The sequence below is a fragment of the Chiloscyllium punctatum genome, chromosome 40, assembly GCF_047496795.1.
Source record: "Chiloscyllium punctatum isolate Juve2018m chromosome 40, sChiPun1.3, whole genome shotgun sequence".
Classification (NCBI taxonomy): domain Eukaryota; kingdom Metazoa; phylum Chordata; class Chondrichthyes; order Orectolobiformes; family Hemiscylliidae; genus Chiloscyllium; species Chiloscyllium punctatum.
In genome coordinates this window covers 47,288,455-47,309,209 of record NC_092778.1, presented here as the reverse complement: position 1 = coordinate 47,309,209, position 20,755 = coordinate 47,288,455, and the positions used below count along the sequence as shown (strand labels likewise).

The 20,755-nt window shown below is 61.7% G+C and overlaps 1 protein-coding gene across 2 annotated transcripts in view; it reads right to left on the bottom strand.

Annotated features, from left to right (window-relative positions):
- trrap (transformation/transcription domain-associated protein) overlaps positions 1-20,250 on the bottom strand; it is a 223,741-nt gene extending 203,491 nt beyond the window's left edge. For both annotated transcript variants that reach the window (XM_072559829.1, XM_072559830.1), the window contains exons 1-4: positions 20,196-20,250; positions 7,822-7,995; positions 3,559-3,608; positions 1,575-1,685 (exon numbers count right to left, since the gene is read on the bottom strand). In XM_072559829.1, the coding sequence (XP_072415930.1) occupies positions 1,575-1,685; positions 3,559-3,608; positions 7,822-7,918 (258 nt within the window). In that variant the 5' untranslated portion in view covers positions 7,919-7,995; positions 20,196-20,250. The remainder of the gene's footprint in view (positions 1-1,574; positions 1,686-3,558; positions 3,609-7,821; positions 7,996-20,195) is intronic.
- Positions 20,251-20,755: the final 505 nt, after the last annotated feature.

Genomic DNA, 20,755 nt, shown 5'->3' with positions numbered 1-20,755 from the left:
TTAAATGGTGGAGAAGGCTTGGTGAGCTGAATGGCCTATTCCTGCTCCTATTTCTTATTATCAATGATATGGTGTGACAATATTTTGACAGCATATGCAGATTGCTGGCTATAAAAATGGATCAGTTCAGGAATGTCAGCTGCATGTAAAACTTCAAATTAAAGAAACTTCTGCACCACAGAACCTAGTAACTACTACAAATTGAATGCAAAAAACAGTTGGGTCATACAAAAATCAATTTTATAGAAACATTATTTTACAGTCAAAACAGTCAACAAATTAACGGGTTTATTGTGCAGAAAATAATTTACATGAAAAGAATTGCAAACTTCTGCAGTGAATAGGTAATAATTACACAATGAAACACAGGGCGTTAAAGGCACCAGAGTGGTCTTAGCAGCCTGGCACTCAATGCTCCACTATTTGGATGACTGTACCAGACATAATAAGCTGTGACAGTTCAAAGGTGATAGCTTTAACATAGCAAGCAGTTATTTCATTCATCAACTTGGACACTTTCTTTGAAAGAGCTTTCCAATTAATCACACACACTTGTTCTTCCAACCCTACATTTTTTTTATCCCTACATATACACCCAATTCCCTTTCAAAAATTACTATTGAGCCTGCTTCCTACCTCTCAGGCAGTCTACTGCAGGTCATAATTTACTGAGTAAAAACATTACACTTCATTTTCCAACCTGCTCTCCAATACTTCTCTTACCCAGGAGGGATCAGAATATAGAACTTGCAATAATCTTCAATCTGTCTCTAGTTTACAGACCAGCATTGTTTATCTTCAACAACTACTCAGATAATGAACTCTTCAAGGTCAATGAAGAGTATTAGATCAAGATATAAATACACACAAAGTGAATTACAAGCTCTAACTAATTTTTGATGCTGTTAAAACTAGGGAAAGGAAACATGCAGCTTCTTGACAAAGAAAAACCTGCAGTCAATGCATTAATCAACTTTGAGATGTACTGCCAAATGTTTAATTACCACAGTAAAGCACAGAGCAACTGCCTTGACCTTGCCTAAACCTGAACTGAGAGTCTGGCTTACAACTTGTGCGCTTGTGCATTACAACAGTTGGGACCTAAAATGTTTCGTCAAATACAACATAATGATATTTAAATTCTAAACAAGCTCATTAAATGTTTCAAAACTTACTGCCAAAATCTATTTCATAAAAATGATTGTTTGCTACCCTACTAATTGGTGAGCTTATGAGCCGATGAGCCCCTACGGCAAATGGCTTGCCAGAGTTGAGAAAGCCAATTGATTACCCTACAAACAACTATTAGGTTCCAGTTGGTGATCTAAAATAAAGAAACCTCAGCAAACTCCAAACATATGCAAGTGCATTACTTTTACACATTTTTTTTGCGCAGAAGAACTGAAGTAGAACATGGTGGGAAGGGAAAACAACTTCCTTATTGGAAAAAGCATTTGGTTATTATGGATATTTAGCCCAAGAAACAAAAATGATTTAGTACAAAACACACCTGACTATTCAACCTGGCAGCAAAGTTAGTTTTGGGGGGAATGCAAGGCATTTCCACCACATACCTGGGCAGATTTTTCCTGTAGGAATTGCACTTCCCCATCTTGCAGGAACGTGAGAAAACGAGGAATGATGTGTTCCAGGAAAGTTGAGTACTGAGGTGAAGTTGTGACATTCTACAAACAAGGGATATTACAGGTGCTGTTTATAAATAGGTTTTTTATTCTTTAAGTTTTTTCCGCTAAGATTACAACTATTCAAAAAGTGCTACCAAGTACAAAATTCACAATTTCATCAACTTTGATTGAAAAAACCAGTACAATACTACTACTTTAAACAAAGAATGCCAATTTGCAAATAAAGTACTTCCACTGTTTCCATGCTTAAATTTCATTCTAGCAGAACGTACAACATTATAACGTGCGTAAAAGTAGCAATCATTTGTTAAACCTTAAATATCCAAAGCTATAATCTCAAGATATATAACTCATCGAAGCAACAGATAATTAAGTTTATGGATGACTTTTATTTACATCTGCAGAATAGCACACAAAATGGCAACTCAACAAATAAATCCAAAGAGGAATTCAATAAAATCTTCCTGACCCAGGAAGGGAATAGAACAATGAATTCACTTTCCAAGCAACAAACTGAGATATATTGTAATGATTCATTTAAAAGAAATATCTAAACCGAGGCAAGTCCAATATCAATATCAGACAGGATCTGGCATACTGGGAGCAGCTACCTGCAGATAAGCCTATATGTGGAAAGCGGGAGTCTTTTTAAAAGTAGTGTAGAGAGTGTTCAGGGCAAGGGCAGCAAGTCCCGGAAACCCTGAACGCCAAAGGTCTATTGAGAGTTTCATAAAGAAAAAGAAGGAAGCATATGTTAGGTACACACCATGAAAAAAAGGGAGGCACTTCAGGACTGTGGAATGTGAGAGGAAGGTACTTAAAAAAAAAGAAATTAGGAGGGCAAAGAGAGGACATGAAATAACTTTGACAGATGGGATTAAGGAAAATCTCAAGGCATTTTATAAATATATTGAGAAAAACAATTACCAGGGAAAGACTGGGGCTATTACAGACCAAAGAGACAATGCACACATGGAGCCAGAATATGAGAGTGAGGTCTTAAACGAATATTTCTCATCTGTATTCACAAAGGAGAAAGTAATTGTAGCTGGAGATTTCAGTTGGGATAGTGAGGCTCTAGAGCATGTTAAAATTAATAAGGATATGGTATTAGGTGTTTTAGCAGGCATAAAAGGTACATAAATCCCCGCAGCCTGATGAAATGTCTCCTAGCTGCTAAGGGAGGTAAGGGAGGAGATTGCCAGAGCCCTGATAGAGATATTTAATACTGCGCTGGCCATAGGAGAAGTGCTAAATGACTAGAGGCGGCGGAGGGGGATTCTGATTGAGATGTACAAAATTATTTAGAAACAGACAGAATAGATCATGAGAATCGCTTTCTGATGGCAGACATATCTAAGACTGGACAGCATAAGTTTAAGGTGACAAAAAAGTTATTTAGAGAAGGTCGGAGGAAATATTTTTTTTCACCCAGAGGGCAGTAAATGGAATATGCTACCTGACGGTGCATGGAGGCAAGTACTCTTGCAAATTTTAAGAAACACCTGGATGAGCACTTAAAATGCCACTTAAAAATACCTGCTACTGCAGGTAAATGGAATTAGTACAGCTTGCCGTTCGTTGGTTGGCACAGACATGGTTTGCCAAAGGGCCCATTTCTATGCTGTAAGACTCTAACACTAGGTAAAAATTAGGGACATATGCATGGAGCTATAAGAGGTGGAAGAAAAAGCTTGCATGGAACACCAACATGGCTTTACTCAGTTGGGTTGAACAGTGAACTTTTTGCTACAAATACTATGTCACCCTATTAGACTCTACCACTCTAGTTTGTTTCCTCACTTTATCCTGATTTTTTAAGTTGTCATAATAATATCTTCAATTCAGAAGTTTCAGAAAGATGATGCTTTCAACTTCACACTCGGGAACATCAGCAATGCTAAAAACTTACTTCAAAATTTTCACTGACTTCCTGCATCATTTTCAGTTTGGTTTCATCAGCTGCAACAAAAGTACAGGAATTACTTAGGACTAAAAACAAAATAGTCAGCTGTGCTCCTGAAGCAATGGAATGACAGAAGCAATCAGATCTTATCAGTTTTACTAACATCGCCCAAAGCAGAAGGTAGCATCACAAACACACCAGCACACACACTAAGTACTCACTCACTTTCTCTCACACACATTCATTCATACAAGTACAGCCATCTTCTGAAATATTTGACAGGGCTCTAGCAATTTGACTCCATCATTTTGCTTCTGCTCAAGTTATGATTCATTCTGTTAAGTAGGATCAACAGCAATCAATTTTTCATAAATGAAGCAACAAAGTTCTGAGTGTCAGCTTCCTATTTTTCTAACTAGAATCACAAAGTCACTTTTTTTTTTAAAAAGCCCTTTCCCATATGCTATTAGAAGAAAATGTCCATGGGATTCTGGGTTTTAGAAATACAGGCAGGAAGTATGAAACAAAAAATGTTCATCTAAGTTTTCATAAATCTCTGGTTACACTTCAACTATAGTTATACATTTAATTTTGGGTCCTACAAAATTGTTTTAATTTGAGCAGAGGTATTAAAGGGAGAAGGTTAGGACGTATTCAAAATTGAGAGATTAACAAAGATAAACAGTTTACAAGATCAAGCACTATATTAGATCCAGTATTTCCAATGAGAAAGGGCTCATTATTAATATTTTTGTAAAAGAAACTTTTGGGAAACAGTGATCATACATTGATAGAATTTCCCATTACATTTGAAAAAGATGCAGTTCAATCTGAAACCAGTGCCCTAAATCTTAAAAAAAGGGCAATTATAAAGGTCTGAGGCTACCTGTGGTGAATTGCAAAAATACAATAAAAAGCTTGCTGGCAAATAGTTAATCCCTAGTATTCAAAGAATGAATGCTTTGCTTTTTGTTTGAAAACCTACCTTCCTGAAAGGCAAAATACCAACTGGGAAAAAGTGTACACCATGGTTAACAAGGGAAATCAAAGATAGTATTAGACCAAAGGAGTGAATTTTAAAGATGCCAAAAAAAGACTGTAAGCCAGAGTGGGAGAATTCAAAGGAGGACAAACAGACTGACAAAGAGAGAGAAGTGAATTGAACTGAAGTGAATTTATTGTCACGTGTACGGAGGTACAGTGAAAAGCTTTGTCTTGCCAGCAATACATGCAGATCACATAGTTAAGTAGCATAGCTAAATAAATAATAGGTAGACAGTGGCAAAAACAAAAACGCAGGTACAGGCGAATGTTAAGAGTTTGAGAGTCCATTCAGTATTCTAACAACAGTAGAGTAAAAAATGTTACAAAACCAGCTGGTGTAAGTGTTCAGGCTTCTGTACTGGAGAATAAATATTAATGTAAAATAGCAAGGAACATAAATACACACTGCAAAAAAATTCTATAGGCGTGTAAAACGCAAAGATTAGAAAGGAAATGTGAGTCTATTCCAGACATAGTTAATAAGAAACAGAGAAGGGCCAGAGAGGCTAAATGAATGCTGACTCTATCTTCACAGAAGAAAACAAGTAATCTTCTTAAAATCAAGACCAAGGGTCAAGAAAGAGTGCAGAACTAAAATAAATTAGTATTGGTAAAAGAAAAGCTGTAACATGTGGTGTTGGAGAAATTAATGTAAAGGAGAGTTAAGAAAACCCCAGAACCAAGGTGGGACTAGATTGGGGTGGGATATCTGGTCGGCATGGACGAGTTGGACCGAATGGTCTGTTTCCGTGCTGTACATCTCTGTGAGTCTGTGAACCCAATGACCTTCATCCTACATTTCCAAATCAGATGGGTAGAGGGATAGCAAATGCTTTGGTATTATTCAAGATTTTACTAATCCTGTACATTAGAAGCTGATAAAAAGTATCTCCACTATTGATAAAAGCAACAAGAGAAAACCGGAAACTACACATACGTTAATCTGACGTCAGTAATAGGGTAAAACAAGATCCTATTATAAAAGGATATGATAGCTGGATATTTAGAAATTAATCGTCAGGTTATGCAGTCAAACTGGATTTATGGAGAGAAAATAATGTTTGATAAAACTGATAGAGTTTAGATGAAGAACAGGAGATAATTAAATAATCTCAAATATGTATCAAACACATGAAGGAAGTGTAAATGGAAACAGTAGAACAACAGAAATGGATGCATGGAAAATCTAGCTGTACTGGAGTGTGGTATGACCCAGGAGTACACTATAAACACAAAGCCTCAAGTTATTAACATATTATAACTGCAACAGGCCACAGCCAATATTTTATCATCCTCTCAATTTCATTAATGTGCAATGTTAACAAAAAGGGGGGAAGGGGATGAAGCAGAGCTTACTGAAGCACAGGTAGCAAGTTGTGGCATCATCTGGACAAAATGGGTTTGAACCCCACTCCAAACTGAGAAGATGACAACTGTCTACACTCCAGTATACAGTACAATGCAACAGCACTCCTCTGTTCATCATTGGCGCCAGCAATGATTTCTATCTAAGATATAACAGACCACTCCGCAAAACTCAAACTAAAGTCAAAAAGACAAAAACATTTTTTGCTCCCCCACACAAAACATTCTAAATAACAAGCTAACTATAATTCATGTGAAGAGAATCCAAGTTAACATTTCGGGTCTGGTGAGCCTTCTTCAGAGTTGATGGTAGCTCAGAAAAAGTTGTTTTTATAATGCAGAAGAGAGGTTGAGGGGAGAGGAGTAAATGATTCATGGAAGTAGAGCCCAAAGGCAGAGTAAAGAGAAAGTGAAGTTTCTGAAAATAAACTCTCTTTGGGCACTAACCCTACCTCTTCAGTTTACTCCTTACACCCTCTGCATAAAAAACATTTTCCTAGTCACCATCTGTTCTGAAGGTCGGTCACTGGAGCCGAAACATTAACTCTGATTTCTCTCCGCAGATGCTGCCAGACCTCTAAGCTCTTCCAGCAATTCCTGTTTTTGTTTGATTTCCAACTTCCACAGTTCTTTTGGGTTTTGTAACCTATTATTCCTGGTGGTGGTAGCCATTACTCTCATTTATTTTTCACTACCATGAGATGGAGATGGGAAATGGGAAGTAAATGAGAGTGATGGCAACCACCACCAGGAAGTTATGTTAAACCACCACAACAGAACGATTTAATACAATAAGGTGGTCTGCTTGGCCATTTCAGAAAACAGTTAACAATCAACTACATTGGGGTACAATAAATAAGAGACTAAGATCACTATTCATCTTGCTTCTCCTCCTAGTAAACATATTATCCAATAACAAGTTATTGATTAGTCAGAGTAATGAATCTCTACCACTAAGTCCGTAACAGATTCAGCCATGAGGCAAGGTAAATCCAGAGTGGGAGAGCAGCTTTGGTGAGAGACCCCACCTCTAGCACACTTTCAGGCAATGATTTCCAATCTATAATTTTTAAAATATATAAAATAACAGTATATATTTTTCCTTACACATTAAAGTTCAAGTCTACTTTTTCCAGTATAACAGTTTCTTATAGACTGTTTTACAAAGAAAGAAGTAATCAGACTGGTGACTGCTGCTATCCACTCACTTCAATTAAGAGATTGCTCTGTTCTACAGCATCTGTTTTAAGAATGCAAACTGATCCTGTTTTTTTTTTAAATTCTTCACTCATTTCATTATGTGTACATTATCCTACAGTGATTTGTCACTATCCTGTACAGCTGGTGCTCACAGTGATTCCAAAAGTGCAAGATTAAATTTCAACACTGGCTGAAGTTGCCATATGACTCTCCTTGTCAACCTCACCTGAGCGGTGATGACCCTCAGACTAAACCATCATCAGTCGTCTCTCTCTCTGATGACCCCTGTGATCTTTTGTGACTATGGAATCTTTACTTATTATGACTAACATATAAACTTCGACCTGAGTGCTATGTACAAGTTGGGTGCTGTATTTCCTACCTTACAACACAGAAGTGTTTACATTGCTGTAAAACACTTCAGATTGTCCCAAGGTAATGAAAAAGCTGGTGAAATTGGGGGTATCAACTGAAAATTTAAAAACTGAAATTGACAGTTGTCAAATCAAGGCAGGGATTGTTATGACAAACCAGCCACGATCGAAGTGAATAAGGCTAAATGAACCCGAGCCTCCAATTCCTATTCCAAGATTTTTCTTTATTCCTTTACTATCCTGTACACACATTAACCAGGGCCTATAGGTAAGTTGAATAACTCACGTGTGTTGCTGTCTGTCAGAGCAGCCACAAACTGAAGGTACTTCTTCATTAAAGTAGTCTGGTCCACCACAGCCCCTGGTGTTGCCACAAATGCCATTTTGGTGAAGGATGTATTGCAGGCAGATGTGGAAGAGATTACTTATGCCAGCATTATTTAAAGCAGTCACGGGAGATCTGAAAATAAAAAGGTGTTTCAATAAAGATTTCCACCAAGGCGGGGATGGGGGGTTGTGGGGGGGGCGGGGGGGAAGAGAAGAGGGGGTGGGGGGGAGAAGGGGAAGAGGAGAAGAGGGGGGTGGGGGGGGAGAAGAAGAAGAGAGGGGTGGGGGGTGGGGAGAGGAGGAGAAGAAGAGAGGGGTGTGGGGGGGAGGAGGAGAAGAAGAGAGGGGTTGGGGGGGGGAGGGAGAAGAGAGGGGTGGGGGTGGGGGGGAGAAGAGAGGGGTGGGGGTGGGGGTGGGGGTGGGGGTGGGGGTGGGGGGGAGAAGAGAGGGGTGGGGGTGGGGGTGGGGGGGAGAAGAGAGGGGTGGGGGGGGAGAAGAGAGGGGTGGGGTGGGGGGGGGAGAAGAGAGGGGTGGGGTGGGGGGGGGAGAAGAGAGGGGTGGGGTGGGGGGGGGAGAAGAGAGGGGTGGGGTGGGGGGGGAGAAGAGAGGGGTGGGGTGGGGGGGGGGGAGAAGAGAGGGGTGGGGTGGGGGGGGGAGAAGAGAGGGGTGGGGTGGGGGGGGGAGAAGAGAGGGGTGGGGTGGGGGGGGGAGAAGAGAGGGGTGGGGTGGGGGGGGGAGAAGAGAGGGGTGGGGTGGGGGGGGAGAAGAGAGGGGTGGGGTGGGGGGGGGAGAAGAGAGGGGTGGGGTGGGGGGGGGAGAAGAGAGGGGTGGGGTGGGGGGGGGGGAGAAGAGAGGGGTGGGGTGGGGGGGGAGGGAGAAGAGAGGGGTGGGGTGGGGGGGGAGAAGAGAGGGGTGGGGTGGGGGGGGAGAAGAGAGGGGTGGGGTGGGGGGGGAGAAGAGAGGGGTGGGGTGGGGGGGGAGAAGAGAGGGGTGGGGTGGGGGGGGAGAAGAGAGGGGTGGGGTGGGGGGGGAGAAGAGAGGGGTGGGGTGGGGGGGGAGAAGAGAGGGGTGGGGTGGGGGGGGAGAAGAGAGGGGTGGGGTGGGGGGGGAGAAGAGAGGGGTGGGGTGGGGGGGGGAGAAGAGAGGGGTGGGGTGGGGGGGGAGAAGAGAGGGGTGGGGTGGGGTGGGGGGGGAGAAGAGAGGGGTGGGGTGGGGGGGGAGAGGGGAGGGGTGGGGTGGGGGGGGAAGAAGAGAGGGGAGGGGTGGGGTGGGGGGAGAAGAGAGGGGAGGGGTGGGGTTGGGGGGGAGAAGAGAGGGGAGGGGTGGGGTTGGGGGGGAGAAGAGAGGGGAGGGGTGGGGTTGGGGGGGAGAAGAGAGGGGAGGGGTGGGGTGGGGGGGGAGAAGAGAGGGGAGGGGTGGGGTGGGGTGGGGGGGGAGAAGAGAGGGGTGGGGTGGGGTGGGGTGGGGGGGGGAGAAGAGAGGGGTGGGGTGGGGTGGGGTGGGGTGGGGTGGGGGGGGAGAAGAGAGGGGTGGGGTGGGGTGGGGGAGAAGAGAGGGGTGGGGTGGGGGGGGGGAGAAGAGAGGGGTGGGGTGGGGGGGGGAGAAGAGAGGGGTGGGGTGGGGGGGGGGAGAAGAGAGGGGTGGGGTGGGGGGGGGGAGAAGAGAGGGGTGGGGTGGGGGGGGGGAGAAGAGAGGGGTGGGGTGGGGGGGGGGAGAAGAGAGGGGTGGGGTGGGGGGGGGAGAAGAGAGGGGTGGGGTGGGGGGGGGGAGAAGAGAGGGGTGGGGTGGGGGGGGGGAGAAGAGAGGGGTGGGGTGGGGGGGGGGAGAAGAGAGAAGAGAGGGGTGGGGTGGGGGGGGGGAGAAGAGAGGGGTGGGGTGGGGTGGGGTGGGGGGGGAGAAGAGAGGGGTGGGGTGGGGGGGGAGAAGAGAGGGGTGGGGTGGGGGGGGAGAAGAGAGGGGTGGGGTGGGGGGGGAGAAGAGAGGGGTGGGGTGGGGGGGGAGAAGAGAGGGGTGGGGTGGGGGGGGGAGAAGAGAGGGGTGGGGTGGGGGGGGGAGAAGAGAGGGGTGGGGGGGGGGGGAGAAGAGAGGGGTGGGGGGGGGGGGGAGAAGAGAGGGGTGGGGGGGGGAGAAGAGAGGGGTGGGGGGGGGGAGAAGAGAGGGGTGGGGGGGGGGGGAGAAGAGAGGGGTGGGGGGGGGGGAGAAGAGAGGGGTGGGGGGGGGGGGAGAAGAGAGGGGTGGGGGGGGAGAAGGGGGGGGGGGGGAGAGAGGGGGGGGGGAGAAGAGGGGGGTGGGGGGGGGAGAAGAGGGGGGTGGGGGGGGGGAGAAGAGGGGGGTGGGGGGGGAGAAGAGAGGGGTGGGGGGGGGAGAAGAGAGGGGTGGGGGGGGGAGAAGAGAGGGGTGGGGGGGGGAGAAGAGAGGGGTGGGGGGGGAGAAGAGGGGTGGGGGGGGAGAAGAGGGGTGGGGTGAGGGGGGGGGAGAAGAGAGGGGTGGGGTGGGGTGGGGGGGGAGAAGAGAGGGGTGGGGTGGGGGGGGAGAAGAGAGGGGTGGGGGGGGGAGAGAGAGGGGTGGGGTGGGGGGGGAGAAGAGAGGGGTGGGGTGGGGGGGGAGAAGAGAGGGGTGGGGTGGGGGGGGAGAAGAGAGGGGTGGGGTGGGGGGGGGAGAAGAGAGGGGTGGGGTGGGGAGGGGTGGGGGGGGGAGAAGAGAGGGGTGGGGTGGGGGGGGGGGAGAAGAGAGGGGTGGGGTGGGGCGGGGGGGAAGAGAGGGGTGGGGGGGGGAGAAGAGAGGGGTGGGGGGGGGAAGAAGAGAGGGGTGGGGGGGGGAAGAAGAGAGGGGTGGGGGGGGGGAGAAGAAGAGTGGGGTGGGGGGGGGGGGAGAAGAGAGGGGTGGGGGGGGGGAAGAAGAGAGGGGTGGGGGGGGGAAGAAGAGAGGGGTGGGGGGGGGGAAGAAGAGAGGGGTGGGGGGGGGGGGAAGAAGAGAGGGGTGGGGGGGGGAAGAAGAGAGGGGTGGGGGGGGGGAAGAAGAGAGGGGTGGGGGGGGGGAAGAAGAGAGGGGTGGGGGGGGGGAAGAAGAGAGGGGTGGGGGGGGGGAAGAAGAGAGGGGTGGGGGGGGAAGAAGAGAGGGGTGGGGGGGGGGAAGAAGAGAGGGGTGGGGGGGGGGGAAGAAGAGAGGGGTGGGGGGGGAAGAAGAGAGGGGTGGGGGGGGGGAAGAAGAGAGGGGTGGGGGGGGGGAAGAAGAGAGGGGTGGGGGGGGGGAAGAAGAGAGGGGTGGGGGGGGGGAAGAAGAGAGGGGTGGGGGGGGGGGGAAGAAGAGAGGGGTGGGGGGGGGGAAGAAGAGAGGGGTGGGGGGGGGGAAGAAGAGAGGGGTGGGGGGGGGGGGAGAAGAGAGGGGTGGGGGGGGGGAGAAGAGGAGAAGAGGGGGTGGGGGGGAGGAGAAGAGGGGGTGGGGGGGGAGCAGAAGAGAGGGGTGGGGGGTGGGGGGGGAGCAGAAGAGAGGGGTGGGTGGGTGGGTGGGGAGAGAAGAGAGGGGTGGGTGGGTGGGTGGGGGGGGAGCAGAAGAGAGGGGTGGGTGGGTGGGGGGGGAGCAGAAGAGAGGGGTGGGTGGGTGGGGGGGGAGCAGAAGAGAGGGGTGGGTGGGTGGGGGGGGGGGTGGGGGTGGGGGGGGGGGGTGGGGGGGGGGGGGGGGGGTGGGGGTGGGGGTGGGGGGGTGGGGGAGGAGAAGAAGAGAGGGGTGGGAGGGGGAGAAGAGAGGGGTGGGAGGGGGAGAAGAGAGGGGTGGGAGGGGGAGAAGAGAGGGGTGGGAGGGGGAGAAGAGAGGGGTGGGAGGGGGAGAAGAGAGGGGTGGGAGGGGGAGAAGAGAGGGGTGGGAGGGGGAGAAGAGAGGGGTGGGAGGGGGAGAAGAGAGGGGTGGGAGGGGGAGAAGAGAGGGGTGGGAGGGGGAGAAGAGAGGGGTGGGAGGGGGAGAAGAGAGGGGTGGGAGGGGGAGAAGAGAGGGGTGGGAGGGGGAGAAGAGAGGGGTGGGAGGGGAGAAGAGAGGGGTGGGAGGGGGAGAAGAGAGGGGTGGGAGGGGAGAAGAGAGGGGTGGGAGGGGGAGAAGAGAGGGGTGGGAGGGGGAGAAGAGAGGGGTGGGAGGGGGAGAAGAGAGGGGTGGGAGGGGGAGAAGAGAGGGGTGGGAGGGGGAGAAGAGAGGGGTGGGAGGGGGAGAAGAGAGGGGTGGGGGGGGGGAGAAGAGAGGGGTGCGGTGGGGGGGAGAAGAGAGGGGTGCGGTGGGGGGGGAGAAGAGAGGGGTGCGGTGGGGGGGGAGAAGAGAGGGGTGCGGTGGGGGGGGAGAAGAGAGGGGTGCGGTGGGGGGGAGAAGAGAGGGGTGCGGTGGGGGGGGGGGAGAAGAGAGGGGTGGGGGGGGGAGAAGAGGGGTGGGGGGGGAGAAGAGAGGGGGGGGGAGAAGAGAGGGGGGGGGAGAAGAGAGGGGGGGGGGAGAAGAGAGGGGGGGGATTGTGGGGGGGGGGGATTGTGGGGGGGGGGGATTGTGGGGGGGGGGGGGAGTGGGGGGGGGGGGGGGAGTGTGGGGGGGAGGAGTGTGGGGGGGAGAGGACGTGGCGGTGGGGGGGAGGGGGGGAGAGGACGTGGCGGTGGGGGGAGGGGGGGAGAGGACGTGGCGGTGGGGGGGAGAGGACGTGGCGGTGGGGGGGAGGGGGGGGGAGAGGACGTGGCGGTGGGGGGGGAGGGGGGGGGAGAGGACGTGGCGGTGGGGGGGGGAGGGGGGGGGAGAGGACGTGGCGGTGGGGGGGGAGGGGGGGGAAGAGGACGTGGCGGTGGGGGGGGAGGGGGGGGAAGAGGACGTGGCGGTGGGGGGGAGGGGGGAAGAGGACGTGGCGGTGGGGGGAGGGGGGGGAAGAGGACGTGGCGGTGGGGGGGAGGGGGGGGAAGAGGACGTGGCGGTGGGGGGGAGGGGGGGGAGAGGACGTGGCGGTGGGGGGGAGGGGGGGGAGGGGGGGGAGGGGGGGGAGGGGGGGGGAGAGGACGTGGCGGTGGGGGGAGGTGGGGAGAGGACGTGGCGGTGGGGGGGGAGGGGGGGAGAGGACGTGGCGGTGGGGGGGGGGGGAGAGGACGTGGCGGTGGGGGGGGGGGGAGAGGACGTGGCGGTGGGGGGAGAGGACGTGGCGGTGGGGGGGAGGGGGGGGAGAGGACGTGGCGGTGGGGGGGAGGGGGGGGAGAGGACGTGGCGGTTGGGGGGAGGGGGGGAGAGGACGTGGCGGTGGGGGGGAGGGGGGGAGAGGACGTGGCGGTGGGGGGGAGGGGGGGAGAGGACGTGGCGGTGGGGGGGAGGGGGGGGAGAGGACGTGGCGGTGGGGGGGGAGAGGGCGTGGCGGTGGGGGGGGAGAGGACGTGGCGGTGGGGGGGAGAGGACGTGGCGGTGGGGGGGAGAGGACGTGGCGGTGGGGGGGAGAGGACGTGGCGGTGGGGGGGAGAGGACGTGGCGGTGGGGGGGAGAGGACGTGGCGGTGGGGGGGAGAGGACGTGGCGGTGGGGGGGAGAGGACGTGGCGGTGGGGGGGAGAGGACGTGGCGGTGGGGGGGAGAGGACGTGGCGGTGGGGGGAGAGGACGTGGCGGTGGGGGGGAGAGGACGTGGCGGTGGGGGGGGAGAGGACGTGGCGGTGGGGGGGAGAGGACGTGGCGGTGGGGGGGAGAGGACGTGGCGGTGGGGGGGAGAGGACGTGGCGGTGGGGGGGAGAGGACGTGGCGGTGGGGGGAGGGGACGTGGCGGTGGGGGGAGGGGACGTGGCGGTGGGGGGAGGGGGGGAGAGGACGTGGCGGTGGGGGGAGGGGGGGAGAGGACGTGGCGGTGGGGGGGGAGGGGGGGGGAGAGGACGTGGCGGTGGGGGGGAGGGGGGGAGAGGACGTGGCGGTGGGGGGGAGGGGGGGAGAGGACGTGGCGGTGGGGGGGAGGGGGGGAGAGGACGTGGCGGTGGGGGGGAGGGGGGGAGAGGACGTGGCGGTGGGGGGAGGGGGGAGAGGACGTGGCGGTGGGGGGGAGGGGGGGAGAGGACGTGGCGGTGGGGGGGAGGGGGGGAGAGGACGTGGCGGTGGGGGGGAGAGGACGTGGCGGTGGGGGGGAGGGGGGGGAGAGGACGTGGCGGTGGGGGGGAGGGGGGGAGAGGACGTGGCGGTGGGGGGGAGGGGGGGAGAGGACGTGGCGGTGGGGGGGAGGGGGGGAGAGGACGTGGCGGTGGGGGGGAGGGGGGGAGAGGACGTGGCGGTGGGGGGGAGGGGGGGAGAGGACGTGGCGGTGGGGGGGGAGGGGGGGAGAGGACGTGGCGGTGGGGGGGAGGGGGGGAGAGGACGTGGCGGTGGGGGGGAGGGGGGGAGAGGACGTGGCGGTGGGGGGGAGGGGGGGAGAGGACGTGGCGGTGGGGGGGAGGGGGGGAGAGGACGTGGCGGTGGGGGGGAGGGGGGGAGAGGACGTGGCGGTGGGGGGGAGGGGGGGAGAGGACGTGGCGGTGGGGGGGGAGAGGACGTGGCGGTGGGGGGGAGGGGGGGAGAGGACGTGGCGGTGGGGGGGAGGGGGGGAGAGGACGTGGCGGTGGGGGGGAGGGGGGGAGAGGACGTGGCGGTGGGGGGGAGGGGGGGAGAGGACGTGGCGGTGGGGGGGAGGGGGGGAGAGGACGTGGCGGTGGGGGGGAGGGGGGGAGAGGACGTGGCGGTGGGGGGGAGGGGGGGAGAGGACGTGGCGGTGGGGGGGAGGGGGGGAGAGGACGTGGCGGTGGGGGGGAGGGGGGGAGAGGACGTGGCGGTGGGGGGGAGGGGGGGAGAGGACGTGGCGGTGGGGGGGAGGGGGGGGAGAGGACGTGGCGGTGGGGGGGGAGGGGGGGAGAGGACGTGGCGGTGGGGGGGAGGGGGGGAGAGGACGTGGCGGTGGGGGGGAGGGGGGGAGAGGACGTGGCGGTGGGGGGGAGGGGGGGAGAGGACGTGGCGGTGGGGGGGGAGAGGACGTGGCGGTGGGGGGGAGGGGGGGAGAGGACGTGGCGGTGGGGGGGAGGGGGGGAGAGGACGTGGCGGTGGGGGGGAGGGGGGGAGAGGACGTGGCGGTGGGGGGGAGGGGGGGAGAGGACGTGGCGGTGGGGGGGAGGGGGGGAGAGGACGTGGCGGTGGGGGGGAGGGGGGGAGAGGACGTGGCGGTGGGGGGGAGGGGGGGAGAGGACGTGGCGGTGGGGGGGAGGGGGGGAGAGGACGTGGCGGTGGGGGGGAGGGGGGGAGAGGACGTGGCGGTGGGGGGGAGGGGGGGAGAGGACGTGGCGGTGGGGGGGAGGGGGGGAGAGGACGTGGCGGTGGGGGGGAGGGGGGGAGAGGACGTGGCGGTGGGGGGGAGGGGGGGAGAGGACGTGGCGGTGGGGGGGAGGGGGGGAGAGGACGTGGCGGTGGGGGGGAGGGGGGGAGAGGACGTGGCGGTGGGGGGGAGGGGGGGAGAGGACGTGGCGGTGGGGGGGAGGGGGGGGAGAGGACGTGGCGGTGGGGGGGAGGGGGGGGAGAGGACGTGGCGGTGGGGGGGAGGGGGGGAGAGGACGTGGCGGTGGGGGGGGGAGGGGGGGAGAGGACGTGGCGGTGGGGGGGAGGGGGGGAGAGGACGTGGCGGTGGGGGGGAGAGGACGTGGCGGTGGGGGGGAGGGGGGGAGAGGACGTGGCGGTGGGGGGGAGGGGGGGAAGAGGACGTGGCGGTGGGTGGAAGGGGGGGAGAGGACGTGGCGGTGGGTGGAGGGGGGGATAGGACGTGGCGGTGGGTGGAAGGGGGGGAGAGGACGTGGCGGTGGGGGGGGAGGGGGGGGAGAGGACGTGGCGGTGGGGGGGAGAGGACGTGGCGGTGGGGGGGAGGGGGGGAGAGGACGTGGCGGTGGGGGGGAGAGGACGTGGCGGGGGGTGGGGAGGACGTGGCGGGGGGGGGGGGAGGAGGACGTGGCGGGGGGGGGGGGAGGAGGAGGACGTGGCGGGGGGGGGGGAGGAGGACGTGGCGGGGGGGGGAGGAGAGGACGTGGGGGGCGGAGGGGGGGGGAGGACGTGGGGGGCGGAGGGGGGGGGAGGACGTGGGGGGCGGAGGGGGGGGAGGACGTGGGGGGCGGAGGGGGGGGGAGAGGACGTGGGGGCGGAGGGGGGGGGGGAGGACGTGGGGGGCGGAGGGGGGGGGGGGAGAGGACGTGGGGGGCGGAGGGGGGGGGGAGGACGTGGGGGCGGAGAGGGGGAGGACGTGCGGGGTGGAGGGGGGGGGGAGGACGTGCGGGGTGGAGGGGGGGGGAGGACGTGCGGGGTGGAGGGGGGGGGAGGACGTGCGGGGTGGAGGGGGGGGGAGGACGTGCGGGGTGGAGGGGGGGAGGAGAGGGAGGGGTGCGGGGGGGAGAAGGAGGGGCGCGGGGGGGAGAAGGAGGAGGAGGAGGAGGAGGGGTGCGGGGGGGATGGGGGGTGGGGAGGATGGGGGGGGCGGAGGAGAGGGAGGGGGGGCAGAGGAGAGGGAGGGGGGCGGAGGAGAGGAAGGGGGGCGGAGGAGAGGAAGGGGGGGCACAGGAGGGGGGGGGCGGAGGAGAGGGAGGAGCGGAGGAGAGGGAGGAGGTGGGGGAGGAAGGAGTGGGGGAGGGGGGGTGCGGGGGGGGGGGGGGGGGGGGGGGGGGGGGGGGGGGGGGGGGGGGGGGGGGGGGGGGGGGGGGGGGGGGGGGGGGGGGGGGGGGGGGGGGGGGGGAGGGGGGGGGGGGGGGGGGGGGGGGGGGGGGGGGGGGGGGGGGGGGGGGGGGGGGGGGGGGGGGGGGGGGGGGGGGGGGGGGGGGGGGGGGGGGGGGGGGGGGGGGGGGGGGGGGGGGGGGGGGGGGGGGGGGGGGGGGGGGGGGGGGGGGGGGGGGGGGGGGGGGGGGGGGGGGGGGGGGGGGGGGGGGGGGGGGGGGGGGGGGGGGGGGGGGGGGGGGGGGGGGGGGGGGGGGGGGGGGGGGGGGGGGGGGGGGGGGGGGGGGGGGGGGGGGGGGGGAGGGGGGGGGGGGGGGGGGGGGGGGGGGGGGGGGGGGGGGGGGGGGGGGGGTGCGGGGGGGGGGTGCGGGGGGAGGGGGAGGGGGGGTGCAGGGGGAGGGGGGGTGCAGGGGGAGGGAGGGTGCGGGGAGGAGGGGGAGGGGGGTGCGGGGGGGAGGGGGAGGGGGGTGCGGGGGGGAGGGGAGGGGGGTGCGGGGGGGGGAGGGGGAGGGGGGTGCGGGGGGGAGGGGGAGGGGGAGGGGGGTGCGGGGGGGGAGGGGGGTGCGGGGGGGGAGGGGGATGCGGGGTGGGAGGGGGAGGGGGATGCGGGAGGGGATGCGGGGGGAGGGGGGTGCGGGGGGGAGGGGGGGTGTGGGGGGGGAGGGGGAGGGGGGTGCGGGGGGGGGGTGAGGGGAAGGGGGGTGTGGGGGGGAAGGGGGTGCGGGGGGAGAGGGGAGGGGGGTGCGGGGGGAGGGGGGTGCGGGGGGAGGGGGGTGCGGGGGGAGAGGGTTGCGGGGGGGGGGGGGGAGGGGGGTGCGGGGGGGGGGAGGGGGGTGCGGGGGGGGGGGAGGGGGGTGCGGGGGAGGGGGATGCGGGAGGGGGATGCGGGGGGGAGGGGGATGCGGGAGGGGGATGCGGGGGGGAGGGGGGTGCGGGGGGGAGGGGGGTGCGGGGGGGAGGGGGGTGCGGGGGGGAGGGGGGTGCGGGGGGGAGGGGGGTGCGGGGGGGAGGGGGGTGCGGGGGGGGGGAGGGGGAGGGGGTGCGGGGGGGGAGGGGGAGGGGGGTGCGGGGGGGGGAGGGGGAGGGGGGTGCGGGGGGGGGGAGGGGGAGGGGGGTGCGGGGGGGGGGGAGGGGGAGGGGGGTGCGGGGGGGGGAGGGGGAGGCGGGGGGGGAGGGGAAGGGGGGTGTGGGGGAGGAGGGGGGTGCGGGGGGAGAGGGGGAGGGGGTGCGGGGGGGGGGATGGGGAGGGGGGTGCGGGGATGGAGGGGGAGGGGGGTGCGGGGAGGGGGAGGGGGGTGCGGGGGGGGGGGGAGGGGGAGGGGGGTGCGGGGGGGGGGAGGGGGAAGGGGGTGCGGGGGGGGAGGGGAAGGGGGGTGTGGGGAGGAGGGGGGTGCGGGGGGAGAGGGGGAGGGGGTGCGGGGGGAGAGGGGGAGGGGGGTGCGGGGGGGAGGGGGTGGGGGGTGCGGGGGGGGAGGGGGTGGGGGGTGCGGGGGGGGAGGGGGTGGGGGATGCGGGAGGGGGAGGGGGGTGCGGGAGGGGGAGGGGGGTGCGGGAGGGGGAGGGGGGTGCGGGGGGGGGAGGGGGGTGCGGGGGGGGGAGGGGGGGGGGAGGGGGAGGGGGGTGCGGGGGGGGGGAGGGGGAGGGCGGTGCGGGGGGGGAGGGGGGTGCGGGGAGGGGAGGGGGAGGGCGGTGCGGGGGTGGAGGGGGAGGGCGGTGCGGAGGGGGAGGGCGGTGCGGAGGGGGAGGGCGGTGCGGGGGGGGAGGGGGGTGCGGGGGGGGAGGGGGAGGGGGGTGCAGGGGGGGAGGGGGAGGGGGTGCGGGGGGGAGGGGGAGGAGGGTGCGGGGAGCGAGGGGGGTGCGGGGGGGAGGGGAGGGGGTGCGGGGGGGAGGGGGTGCGGGGGGGGGGGGAGGGGTGCGGGGGGGAGGGGGAGGGGGTGCGGGGGGGAGGGGGAGTGGGGTGCGGGGGGGAGGAGGAGTGGGGTGCGGGGGGGAGGAGGAGGGGAGGGGAAGGGGTGGGGAAAGGGGGTGCGGGGGGGAGGAAGAGGGGGGTGCGGGGGGGAGGAAGAGGGGGGTGCGGGGGGGAGGAAGAGGGGGGTGCGGGGGGGAGGAAGAGGGGGGTGCGGGGGGGAGGAGGAGGGGGGTGCGGGGGGGGAGGAGGAGGGGGGTGCGGGGGGGAGGAGGAGGGGGTGCGGGGGGGGAGGAGGAGGGGGGTGCGGGGGGGGAGGAGGAGGGGGGTGCGGGGGGGGAGGAGGAGGGGGGTGCGGGGGGGAGGAGGAGGGGGTGCGGGGGGGGGAGGAGGAGGGGGGTGCGGGGGGGGAGGAGGAGGGGGGTGCGGGGGGGAGGAGGAGGGGGGTGCGGGGGGGGAGGAGGAGGGGGGTGCGGGGGGGAGGAGGAGGAGGGGGGTGCGGGGGGGAGGAGGAGGAGGGGGGTGCGGGGGGGGAGGAGGAGGAGGGGGGTGCGGGGGGGAGGAGGAGGGGGGTGCGGTGGGGGAGGAGGAGGAGGGGGTGCGGTGGGGGAGGAGGAGGAGGGGGGTGCGGTGGGGGAGGAGGAGGAGGGGGGTGCGGTGGGGGAGGAGGAGGAGGGGGGTGCGGTGGGGGAGGAGGAGGAGGAGGGGGGTGCGGTGGGGGAGGAGGAGGAGGGGGGTGCGGTGGGGGAGGAGGAGGAGGGGGGTGCGGTGGGGGGGGGAGGAGGAGGGGGGTGCGGTGGGGGGGGAGGAGGAGGGGGTGCGGTGGGGGGGAGGAGGAGGGGGGTGCGGTGGGGGGGAGGAGGAGGGGGGTGCGGTGGGGGGGGAGGAGGAGGGGGGTGCGGGGGGGGAGGAGGAGGGGGGTGCGGGGGGGAGGAGGAGGGGGGTGCGGGGGGGGAGGAGGAGGGGGGTGCGGGGGGGGGGAGGAGGAGGGGGGTGCGGGGGGGGGGACGGGGGGAGCAGGAGACGGGGGGGCGGCAGGGGATGGAGGGGGAAGGGGACAGGAGGAGGAAGGGGAGGGGGAAGGGGACGGGGGGCAGGGGACGGGGGGCAGGAGACGGGGGGGCAGGGGGGAGTGGGGGGGAGGGACGGGGGGAAGTGGGGAGGGAGGGGGGGGAAGTGGGGAGGGAGGGGGGGGAAGTGGGGGGGGAGGGGGGGGAGGAGTGGGGGGAGGAGTGGGGGAGGGGAGAGGGTGGAGTGGGGGGGGGGGAGTATCGGTGGGGTGGGGGGTGGGGTGGGGGGAGGGGTGGGGGGGGAGGGGTGGGGGGAGAGGGGGAGGGTGGTGGGGGGGAGAGGGAGGGGGTGGGGAGAGGGAGGGGGGTGGGGGGAGGGGGGGAGGTGAGGGGTGGGGGGAGGGGTGGGGAGGTGAGGGGTGGGGGGAGAGGGAGGGGGGTGGGGGGGAGGTGGGGGGTGGGGGGAGGGGGGGGAGGTGAGGGGTGGGGGGAGGGGTGGGGGGAGAGGGAGGGGGCTGGGGGGGGGAGAGGGAGGGGGCTGGGGGGGGGAGAGGGGAGGGGGCCGTGGGGGGGGAGATGGAGGGGGCTGGGGGGGGAGAGGGAGGGGTGGGGGTGGGGGAGGTGGCGGTGGGGGGGGTGGGGGAGGTGGGGATGGGGGTGGGGGAGGGGTTGAAGGGGGGGTGCGGTAGAAGTTGCCTCTCTCACTCCTCCAGCCGTTACCTGAGCCACGAGCCCGGCGCCGCTGCACGCACTGCCCGCCAGCCGCTTCACTCGTCTCTTCACCCCACTCCCTCCGCCGCTGCAACATCTGCTTCTCCTCAACCCCACAATGCGACTTTGACCCCGGGTCTGGCTTCCTAACCGTTCCCTCCTGCTGTTCCTTGAGTCCAATTGGTATCCTCACCCGTCGCTAGCTCCAAAATTACATGGGACCTACTTCCTCCGGTGGAGGAACAAACGCGCCGCGAAGCAGCGCTGAGACCATCGAATTTGATGGTCTTTTTTGCGTCATCAACATGCGACTTGCGACTCATTTTGTACAAATTTTAATTTTAGAAAAGAGTGCTGTAATCTCAAAATGTTGTCATTAGGAATTTCACTTTGATGTGTTAATATCCTCAACCACAAAACATATTTAACCGTTGATGTTTCATTTAGTGGGTTGATTAGGACATGTGTTTTAAATGGAATTTCAAAGGCATTTTAGAAAGTGCCTGCGCAACAAACCTACAATTTCAAGCCAGTAGAACTAACAGTAAGGATATAGAATTGGCTAAGTG